Genomic DNA, 12,203 nt, shown 5'->3' with positions numbered 1-12,203 from the left:
TGCCATCTCTCCACATCAGACCAGGTTTTCCCCAGAAAGAACTCCAGTTATCTAATGCCCCTTTTCCATTAGTACCGGTACGGGCCGACTCGACCCTACTTGGCCCGGTTCTGAGGCTTTTCCATTAGTACCGGTACTTAGCACCTGTTACTATTTTCAGTACCCTTGGCTCTGTGGTTCTAACCTGTACGAAGAGGTACAAAAACGTGACGTCAGTACACTGTCGGTCACTGGTTGGTCGGGGGCGGAGTCGGGGGCGGAGTCACTGGATCCTTCAGAAACGTTTCAAAACAATAATCCGCCATTTGCAATTTCTCAGACTGGAGCAGCAGCTGGACTTATTTTAAAGATTTTAAAAACAATACTGACAACATCTTGGTCTAATGTTGATGTGCTGGCATTTTTTGTGCTTGGTGGCCGACAACATAATTCAGAGCAAGCTGGATGGAGCTCTGCTGGTCTACCCTGATCCTCCCTCCAGAGCCTCGGAGCGCCAGACCGGGCAGGGCGTCATCTCCCCGGCTCCAAGTTCAGCTGGTCACCGCGGAAGATCCATCCATGTGCCGACTCGGAGGCTCGGGTTCTGGATACCAGCCTTGTGTGCTCAGAGCTCCGCAGGTCACTGTGAAGCTGGAGATGGGGACTCGCAGATGGACGTTGCCAGACCCCGGCCGCGCGTAATCATGAAGGCTGAATCCCGATCCCGCCCGGCAGCCAGGCGGACTGGACAGTCTGGGACGGACGCTGGAAGCGATTTTTAAATAAAATAACATTTTGTTTTTATACAAAAAATGTTTTAAAAAAATGCTGAAGCGATTTAAAAATGATTTTTTTTTTTTTTTACACGTAAAATGTTTTTTAAAATCGCTTCCACCGTTCGTCGCAGACCCGTCTCTGTCCGCCTGTCTGCGCGGGTCGGACCTTCATGATTACGCGCGGCTGGAGCCTTGGAACGGACTCTGTGAGTCACCAGCTGAACTGGAGCTGGGAGGATGAGTCTCCCAGCCTCCTCTTCTCCGGAGGAGAGGATCGTGTGACTGCGGGCAGTGTCGTGCGAGACCAGCAGAGCGTTGAAGATTAAAAAAAATAAATAAATAAACGGTGCCAGCTTCATCGTGAAATCCTGTTTTCACTTTAATGACCGTTAACTCAGCTGAAAATCATAAAAAGACACAAAACTATTGGATCTCAGGAATATTTCCCTCAAACATGTTTAAAGAAGAGACGACCTTCAGTTTAACTTTATTTTAACTCACAAATGTACAAATCACAAAACAAGAACTTTAAAGCAAAGCTAAAATAAAATGTAAATATGTGAACAAGAAAGGAAACCACACATTTAAAATGAACATTAAAAGTAGACACAATGAGTGCAAATACATCAAATGATGATGAAAACCTATAAAAATTTAAATGTAATGTTTTTGTAGAATCTGGTTCATCAGAGTTTTAATTTATATACATATATATATATTTATATCAATAAATAAATATAGATAAATATATATGTATATATAAAAATACATATATATGTAATTTATATACATATATATATTTATATCAATAAATAAATATAGATAAATATATATGTATATATGTATATATGTATATAAATATATACGAATATATATGTATATAAATATATATGAATATATATAAATACATATATATATGTATATAAATATATATGAATATATATAAATACATATATATGTATATAAATATATATGAATATATATAAATACATATATATGTATATAAATACATATGTGTATATATATACATATATATATACATAATTGTGTGTATATACATATGTGATATATATATATATATATCACATATGATATATATATCTGTGTGTGTGTATAAATATATATATATGTGTATATATATATATATTTATACACATGTATACATGCATACACACATACATACACACAACTTCAAAATAACATAAATTCTCAACCTGTACTGAAAACAGTTTCTGCGTCTCAGCGCCACCAGCTGGTGAGAGGCCGTGACGTCAATTTGAACCCCGCCCACTGGAACCGGTACTGAAAGCATAATGGAAACACAACCTGTACCGTACCGAGTAGAGTAGAGCCGGGCTGTACCGGCCCGTACCGGTACTAATGGAAAAGGGGCATATGTAGCCCACGTCGTTGTCAGAACACCACCTGGACACCCTGCGGTTAAATGACGACATACGGCTAAACATGTCATCGCTGGTCAGGTTGGGGAGGGGACCAGAGAAAACTACGAAGTCCAACATGGTTTTAGCAAAGTCACACACCGAAGCAACATTAATTTTAGTGACCTCGGATTGGCATAACCGAGTGTCATTACCGCCGACGTGAATAGCAATCTAACTGTATTTAGCCTTAGCCTTAGTCAGCAGTTTCAAATAAGATTCAGTGTCGCTTGCTCTGGCCCCCGGAATGAATTTGACTATGGTCGCTGGAGTCCCTAAAGCCACGTTTCGGACTATGGAGCTGCCAATAACCAAGGTCTGCTTCTCAGCAGGTGTGTCATTGAGCGAGGAAAATCAATTAGAAATGTGAACGGGTCAGTGGTGAACTGGGGGCTTAGCCTTAGCACTATGCTTACTCAGGACCGTCACCCAGCTGGCCTGAGGTCCCGGCTGCTCGGGGTCTGCTGGAGGACTGCTAATGGGAGCTAGTCTCAGTGGTTCCGTGATGTCTAAAGCCCCTTATCCACAGGTCCGGTCCTTGAAGGACCCTATTGATCCTTCTTTAGGCCAGTTCCTGTGGGACCGGTTTATTTCTGTCTACACAGAGTCCATAGTTCACCTTTAGTGGGCGGATCATTAATATCAATGCACCTTACCAGCTGGTGGTGCTAGTGTTACATTAAGCTCTTTACTAACCACCACTAACACATACTAGAAGAAGAAGAGCTGGAAAAGAACACACAACCATAATGGATGATTTTGTTTCTGTTTTGAACATTCTGCTTTGCCTGTGGCTTTTCTCCTTTTTTATGTGCATATATGTACATATACGTATATATATATATATATATATATATATATATATATATATATATATATTTATTTATTTATTCATTTATAAATTAATAAAGTCCATTCAAAATATCGAAGCAACTTTATTTGAGTACTGTAAATGTTGCACGTCAATAAAATTGTAACAGTTAAAAACAATTAAAGACTGGTGTTATTTGTAGAAACAAAACAAACATGTTACTAAATCTGCAGTTATGTATGAAATATAATCTTAAAATATCAACAGTGGAATCTTAACCATGTGCTTTAATTCTGTGTTAGTTTGGCTGCTCCAAAACATGTAACAATAATTAAAAATAAAATTTGGCCAATAGCTCAGGTAAAAATGCTGACCTATAGAACATTTCTACATTTTTCACTGCTTCAGTAAAGAAATCACCATCAGACACAATCCTCCCTCTGAATAAAGTCATCTGACACAGACCACACCATGAAGTCACAGCACTCCTGCTCTGTCACAAACACCTGAGCTTGTACCTGGTGTACCTGTGTGACCTCTTCTTAGTTCATAGGACCTGTTTGTGTTGTCAATGCAGAAATGTTTCTTAACTGAGGCACCGAGGACTCCAGCATCTTTGGCACAATGTGGACATTTTATTTTCAAAACACCGTTGCCACAGCAGGTGCAGGAGAGCAGAGCGTCCAGAGAAGCTCCGAGGTATGGTCCGCTGCAGCTGATGTGTAGTCTGGAGGCAAAAACTCTCAGATCCTGATGCTGCGGTCCAGCGATGGCTTCATATGTCTGGCTAGCTGTTTTCACATCCCCATCTGACAAACAAGAAAAAATTCATTGTTATAATCTCCTCTAAACATCATTATCCTTTGCTTTTAACTGTAATTTTCAAGTTTTGAATGTTTGTGTCATGACATACTTGCTTTAAAGTGCAGTGGCCACACATTACTGTCCCATCCTTCTCCAAGGACACCCATGGTTTAGAGGATCTTCAGACAGGGACTGACTGATTAACCTGAAATGATACACATTACACGTTAATACAGGACTATTTAGTTAGTATTGACGATCGTATGTTTCACTATTGTGGCCGTATGATCATCCTACACTGCAAGATACAATAAAAAGTAAGTTAGTAAATTGTTTTGGTGCAAAGTGCACATGGTATTATTGTGTATTTACACAATTTACAGTGTGCAATGCATTTCCTGAACCACAATTAAATCGTTTTGGTGACGCTTTGTGTGTAATATGTGCTTGACTTCAGGTGGAGCAAAAACTGTTTGTTTATGTACTAAGAGTGCAACTGAAGTTAGTCCGAGCTTTGTGAATTTAAACAATATTAGGACAATATAATAATTCTGCTGCCTTAACTGTTAACTCAGGGTGTCATACAGCTGTTAAATTGTTAAGTCAGGGTGTCATACAGCTGTTAAACTGTTAAGTCAGGATGTCATACAGCTGCTAAACTGCTAAGTTAGGGTGAACTGAGGCATCAAGGTGTAATACAGCTGTTAAAAACAAAGTATATGATGATCTGACAGGTTAAATGCTAACTCAGGGTGTCATAAAGCTGTTATTCAGGGCGGATTGAGGCATCAGGGTGTCATACAGCTGTAATTCAGGGCGGATTGAGGCGTCAGGGTATCATACAGTGGTTAATAACAAAGTATGATGATCTGACAGGTTAACTGCTACGTGATGGTGTGATATGGCTAATTAAATAGAAGTGTATGGTGCTCTCAAAGCAGATAAATGCAGCCGTCAGTTTGCGCTACGCGTATGGCAATCATTGCTACGCGTATGGCGATCTGACGATCTATGCTGGCTGAACAGAACATGGCCGTAATGTTTTTGTTTTTTGCCAACCATTCGGTCTGTCCACATTCCTGCTGTATCTATCATTTGACTGGGATGTTTGATATGACATAAAAATCATATCCCGGCGATATCTACCAGTAGTATATTGAGATGAGAAGCTACACAAAGCTACATGCTAACTACAGCCAGCTAGCTTCTCTACTACTTAGCTCTCGAAGAAAACAGACTTTAACACCATTTACACACAGTTTTCAACTAAAAAAAAATGTAACAGTAAATATAGCTTTTTACTTACTTCCACAGATAACTTTTAGCTCGAGGAGAAGACGCCCTGCCCGGCTCCGACGCTCCGGTGGAGAGGACCCGGGTAGACCGGCGGAGCTCCATCTAGCTCGCTCTGAATTTTGTCATCGGCCAGCAAGCACAAAAAACATGCCAGCACTCCAGCATTAGGCCATGGTGTTGTCATTATTGTTTTTAAAATCTTTAAAATAGATCCAGCCGCTACTCCAGTCCGAGAAATTGCAAACGGCGGATTGGTGTTTTGAAAAGTTTCTGAAAGATCCAGTGACTCCTCCCCCTGACCAATCAGTGACCGGCAGTGCGCTGCAGTCACATCTGGACCCAACAAGAACCAGACCTGGGACCCCAGAGAAGCAGGTCCCAAAAACCATGCGGGTTCCACCGCTGAAGGCACTGTGGAGAAACTACGCAATTGGCCCGAACTGGTTACATAGGAGCCCGAAAAGGCCCTGTGGATAAGGGGCTTAAGAGGACCTGGCTAGCTACTGGTTTTTCTACAGCGCAGAGGCGAGCTTCCAGTTCAGACAGCCTCTCCTCCAAAGCTACCATAAGACTACATTTGTTACATGTATCATTACCACTAAATGAGGAAGAGGAGTAGCTAAACAACTGACAAATGGAGCAATTGAAAACAGAGGAAGCTGGGAGAGAAGCAGCAGTCATGCTAAGCTAACACTAACAAGAGCTAGCAGATCCCAAAACACCAATAAAACTGAGAAGCATTGAAAGACAAAAGGTGTTTCAAGCACTATCCAACAGTAGAAAAACAGCTGTACTGAGGGTATTTGTGTACTAGAATGAAAAACTTTGCAAAAGACAGATAAATCCAGAAAACAAAAGACGACTTGAGCAAACCAATTACTCAAGCTGCAGCAGAGAAAACAGGAAGTTACACAATACGTCTCACCACAAACGTGCAACATCAAAAAAAAAAAAAACGTGTTGAACTTAAAACAAAGCTTGACCTTGACAATACACTCAGTTGAACGTTTGCTCTTGCATCCCAGTCCCAGTGGCTTTTAAACCCCAAAATACATTACGGCAAAGACTGGTTCATCCTAAAGATCCAGTCCCCCGGCACAAACAGAATAATGTTGTGTATGCTGTTCAGTGTCAGGAGGGCTGTGATCAGTCTTACATCGGGGAAACAAAACAGCCACTGGCCAAGAGGATGGCCCAGCACAGAAGATCAACATCATCAGGCCAGGACTCTGCGGTCTACACTCATCTCCAGGCCAGCGGTCACTCTTTCAGGGATGAAGATGTTCACATCCTGGACAGAGAGGAACGATGGTTTGAGAGAGGAGTAAAGGAGGTCATCTTTGTGAAAAGAAATCATCCATCGTTAAACAGGGGTGGAGGCCTCCGGGTTCAACTGTCCCCCTCTTACAATGCTGTGATTGCTAGTATCACTCAGCCCTCTGTGAACAGTAAACAGCCATCAGTGTGCTAATGATTCATTGTTAGGCTGATGGTCCTTCTTGAGCATGTGATCAGCTGGTTTTGGTTGTCAGCAGCAAAACTGGTTGATCCACTCTGAGACGGTGCTATTTAAGAGACTGAGCTGAATACAGCTCCTCAGACTGAGGAAGTCTCTCGGATGAGAGACGAAACGTTTCTACATTTTTTTGTTGATTTGCTTTGTTTGGTTTTTTTTGAATGTCCAGAGGACCAGATTTAACTTTTTTAGATTGTATCAGACTTGTTGCAAAAAAAGGGAAAGATCCAATGGAATGCGCCTCATACAGACCTATTTCTCTCCTGAATACAGATGTCAAAATTTTAGCTAAGATTCTTGCCTGTAGACTCGAAACCGTCCTACCATCACTTATTTCAAAAGACCAAACAGGTTTCATTAAAGATCGCCAATCATATTTTAATATACAAGGCTGCTTAACATAGCTTATTCAAGCCCCACAGTCTCAGATGAGTGTCTTGTCTCTCTTGACACTGAAAAAGCCTTTGAATTGGTTGAGTTTGACTATCTTTTTGCAGTCCTTAGTAAATTTGGTTTTGGGGGGAAATCAATTTCATGGATTGAATTATTGTATAATCAGCCATCTGCTACACTTCGTACTAATTTTCAAACCTCAAAACCATTTAAATTACAAAGAGGCACCCGGCAGGGCTGTCCTCTTAACCCCCAGCTTTTTGATCTGGCCATAGAGACCCTCGCCATTGCACTATGTACCAGTAAGGAGATATCCGACATCTGGAGAAATGACATGGAACATAAGGTGTCGCTTTATGCAGACGACCTTTTACTTTTTATCTCCAAGCCATCAACTTCACTGCCTTTTGCCCTCGATCTGTTTAGCCAATTTGGCCAGATCTCCGGGTATAAGCTGAACCTTACCAAAAGTGAGCTTTTCCCTTTAAGTAGTAAAGTAAATATGTCAGATTTTACCAATCTGCCATTCAGAATTGAACATCAAAAAATTACTTATCTGGGTATCACAGTGACAAAAATACCCAAGCAAAAACCTGTTCAAAGAGAATTTGACTCCACTGTTAAACCAAGTGAAAAGATCCCTCACAAAATGGACGCCACTTTCCATGTCCTTGGTAGGCCATATTAACTCAATTAAAATTACTACATTACTCAAATTGTTATACCTTTTTCAGGCATTACTTATTTTTATTCCCAATATGTTTTTTAACAAGCTGGATTTTTTTTTTTTAATCCTACAGTTGGAGGGGTAAATGCCCAAGGCTTAATCTTCAAAAACCTGAAGAAGAGTGGGTTGGGGGGACGAGGTGTTGGCCTCCCCAACTTTCGGTTTTAGTATTGGTATGCTAACCTCAGATGCTTAGTGTTCTGGTATTTTTACCATAACCTGACTGACTGGGTGACTATGGAATTACACAGCAACAATAATATATCTATACCGACTATGCTCCGTTCTCCACTTTCACTCTCCTTGCCTAACTCCATTGAAAATCCTGCAGTGAAACATTCACTGAAATATGGAGCACCATTGCACTTAACCATCTCTTTAAACCATCTCTTCAGGATGGGGTGTTCTTGGATTGGCACAGGAGCAGTCTTTTTCATTTTAAGGACCTTTTCATAGAGAAGAAATTAGCAATGTTTGAACAACTTAGCAATAAGTATGGTCTACCACAATCCCACTTTTTCAGATATTTACAAGACATAAATTTTATTCAATCCCATCTTTCAGGCTCAGTTTCTCTACCAGAGCCTACACTGTTGGAAACCATCTTACTATGGAACCTGACCCATAAAGGGCTGATTTCATGGCTTTACAATCAAATGCTAAACACGATAGAGACCTCCTCACCCAAACTAAAAGCTTTATGGGAGGAGGACTTGGGCATGACCATCCCAGATGAGACATGGGCTTCTGTACTTAAACTTGTTAATACAAAATCTTTGTGTGCATGCCACTGTCTTATTCAGTTTAAATTGGTACAGAGAGCCCACTTCTCCAAAAGCAAACAGTCTCGTATCTATCGGGAAATCACCCCATACTGTGACAAATGCAAAATTGCCGAGGCCACACTGGTCCATATGTACTGGTCCGGTCCCAGTCTTTGTCAGTTATGGACAGATGTTTTTCACACCCTGTCCAGATTCCTCAGAGTTGCAGTAACACCTAGCCCTCTCCTGGCTCTTTTTGGCATTAGTGGTGAGGAATTACATTTATCAGCCTCTAAAAGACAGGTGTTGTCTTTTTGTTCCTTGTTAGTGAGGCAAGCGATTCTAATCAGATGGAGGGGTGCAGCTCCTCCAACTCACAAACAGTTGTTATATGACTTTATGTCATGCTTAAAACTCGAAAAAAAATAAGATGTTCTCTTCAGCACTCTACTCAGAAATAATATAAAAAAAAACACAGGGCCCCTTTCTTGACGCATTTCAAAATATACAATAATATTTCAGGTGAATTCTTTTTTATTAAAATGTGATCTCCATTCTTGCCATGGGTAAGTGTGTAATGTGCAGGGCAGTGACCTGGGTAGGAGTGAATGGAATTATTTTTTAGGAAGTATTTTGATTTTTTTTTTTTGTTTATTTTTGTTTAAGTATGTAGTTTAAATAGACCAATATGTATGACTCCTTTGTACTCACGGCTTCCAATTTGTATGTAGAAAGGGAAAAACTTTAATAAAAAGACAGTGATTAAAAAAAAAGACTGGATCAGATTTAGAAACTCCTGAGCCAAAGGCTTTTCAGGGCAGCAGACATGTACAATGAAATCCCTCACAATTAAAACTCGGCCATATGTGAGCAATATTCCAGTCAGAAAGTCAGAGTTTGCTTATTCGTTAACCAAAAAGGATTTTGAAATGAAGCACACAGACTGGTAGGGAGGTGTTTTTTGAGTTGCTGGTATCTCGTTGAGCTGCGACTTCTGGAAGACTGCTGATGTCTTAAAATGGGTTCAGCAGTGAGAGAAAACTTGTTTTAATTGTATGCTACAGTCTCATTGAACTCTGAGTTTTTGGAACCAAATTGCCATGAGGCTGTGTTTTGAACAACCAGTTTTTCAAAATCACAGTCTACCTTTATGTCCACGTTTTGTGAAAAGGTCTTCTTGCCCATGCATATTCTGTTGTTGTCATACCCACCTCATAGCACTTTGATCCCACCTTGGCAGCCACACCCAAATTTATGATCGACGTTTAGGAGTTCATTTTAGGTCCTATCCATCCTGCCCCAAATATTTTTAGCACTGCACCTCCTTCTTATGTTTATGTATGATTTTAAAACTGGAGCAGCATGGTGGCTTACTTGGTAGAGCTGTCACCTCTCAGCAAGAAGGTCGCCGGATCAAATCCTGGCTGGGGACTTTTCTAGGTGGAGATTTGCATGTTCTCTCCTTGCTGCCTGGGTTTTCTCTGGGTATTCCGGTTTCCTCCCAAAGACTAAAAACATGCATGTTAGGCTGATTGGTAACTCTAAATTATCCCTAGGTGTGAATGAGAGAGTGAATGGTTGTCAATTTTGTCTCTATGTGTTCCTGTGATGGACAGGAGACTTGTCCAGGAATTCCTGTGATGGACTGGAGACTTGTTCAGGTGTCTCTGTGATGGACTGGAGACCTGTCCAGGTGTCTCTGTGGTAGACTTGCGACTTTTCCAGGTGTCCCTGTGATTCAATTCAATTCAGTTTATTTATATAGTGCCAAGTCACAACCAAAGTCATTTCAGGGTACTGAATGGACTTGCAACCTGTCCAAGGTGTCCCTGTGATGGACTAGAGACTTGTCCAGGGTGTGCCCCACCACTTGTAGGGTGGCTACAAGAGGGTGGCTGTGGCTGAGTGGTTACAGCAGTCGTCCTCCAATGCAAGAGTTGGGGGGGTTCGATTCCACCAGCAGTCACATGTCGAAGTGTCCCTGGGCAAGACACTGAACCCCTCATTGTCTCTGATGTGTTTCCCATCAATGTATGAATGTGATAAAGCTCTGATTATTCTTTGTAGAGATATAGTAGAGTGCTGTATGAATGGGTAATGGAGGGCACAGATTATAGTGTAAAGCGCTTTAAGTATCTTTATAAGATAGAAAGGCGCTATATAAGTGCAGTCCATTTGTACAGTGACTGCTGGACATGGGCACCAGTGACCCCTGCAACCTGTTAAGGAAGAAGCAAATAAAAGATAATGAATGGATTGATGATCATAAAACTAATCTCAGCTTCTTCTTTTTTTTCATAGCTCTGAAGTGCTCCCCCAACAGCCATTATGAGTCCTGTGCAGACCCCTGTCAGGAGACATGTACTGGACCGCCCCCCTCCTGCAGTGGAACCTGCTCAGAGGCCTGTGTGTGTGATCCTGGTTACGTCCTGAGTGCTGGGAAATGTGTCCAGAAGAATTCTTGTGGCTGCAAATTCACAAATGGCCAGTATTACAAGGTACAGTGAAGTGGTTCTGATAGGTCCAAACTCATGTACTCAGAGCATTACTTGGACAATTTGCTGTTATTTCACTTTGTCTTTAGCTTCCACTTACAGTGAGGTGTTGGAGTGACCAAGTGTTAATGTGACAATGTGTTATAGTTTGGATTTGGTACACCAGTGTTCAGTCTGCCTGGAGCTTTAAAACCCTCTGAGGTTCATTGAAAACTCTAATCCCTGCACTTTAACTCCATTTGCAACTTTTACATTATTTTTAAAATAATGAAGAGTGGATGTTTATTTATATTATAGTGGCTACTACATTAAATACTTTTGGGTTCATTAAATAAAACAGTAGACACCTTGGTTCTGTTTGACAGCAAAATGGGGGTTTTATTTGAAGTTTTACCTCTAAGGTGAAACAGGCAGAAATACCTCGAGACCTCAAAAGACAGAACCCCTGTCTCAACATACTTCTGTTCTTATTTATACCTTTCATTGACGTCAGAGGGTTGTATAACACTTTTATCAGTCCTTTCCCATTTTAGGAAAACACTTGGGAAACAAATTCTTCTTAGGTCAGCTTGACATCTAAACGCTCTAGTTGTTAAAACAGTTCTGATGGGAAACAGTCTTATATAAGCAGTTGATCTTACGCCCAGAAATTCCTGGTACTTTTAGATAAAGATAAACAAGTACAGGTCAACTTCAAGCACATCTCAGAATCTGTTAAAAACAAGTTTTGGAGCTCCGTACATTTGCTGAAATGCCTGAGGAGTTTTTGTACAGCAGCCAGCACTCTCCTCCACCAGTCCTGTCTGAGATTCCTGCATTCCTTCTGTGTGGCCCTGGCCTTTCTCCATGGAGGAAACGTCGCAGACGTCGTGGGAAGCATGCAGGGATTTTGGTGAAACTGAGGCAAAGTGTGGATTATTCTATCAGGACTCGCTCTGGATCTGATCATCTCCTCTCTGACCCGTGGTGCTCCCGGGGCCCGGCTGCTGGCCAGCTGCCCGCGCGCTCAGTCCATGTAAACACCTGGAGTTGTTTACCTGTGCGACGCACCAGCAGACCTGGAGGAGCTGTTCTTCATAACCTGCGCCCGCTTCTCCTTCCACGGCTGTGTCTGCGTTGGACCCTATCAGGATGTGTTTAATCAATGCAAGGTCTGTTTCCAACAAGACGTTTATCCTCAATGACTTTTTTAAAGATGAGGAG

General features: G+C 41.3%; 1 protein-coding gene across 1 annotated transcript in view; it reads left to right on the top strand.

Moving 5' to 3' along the window:
* zanl (zonadhesin, like) overlaps nt 1-12,203 on the top strand; it is a gene marked incomplete in the record, with an annotated part of 443,805 nt that overhangs the window by 124,899 nt on the left and 306,703 nt on the right. The window contains 1 exon segment of the mRNA XM_037681443.1: nt 10,807-11,003. Coding sequence (XP_037537371.1) covers nt 10,807-11,003 — 197 coding nt within the window.

Source organism: Nematolebias whitei, chromosome 1, assembly GCF_014905685.2.
Source record: "Nematolebias whitei isolate Nwh7 chromosome 1, NemWhi1, whole genome shotgun sequence".
NCBI lineage: Eukaryota > Metazoa > Chordata > Actinopteri > Cyprinodontiformes > Rivulidae > Nematolebias > Nematolebias whitei.
Note: the sequence above shows the minus strand (reverse complement) of the source record. Positions and strands in the feature narration are given on the sequence as shown.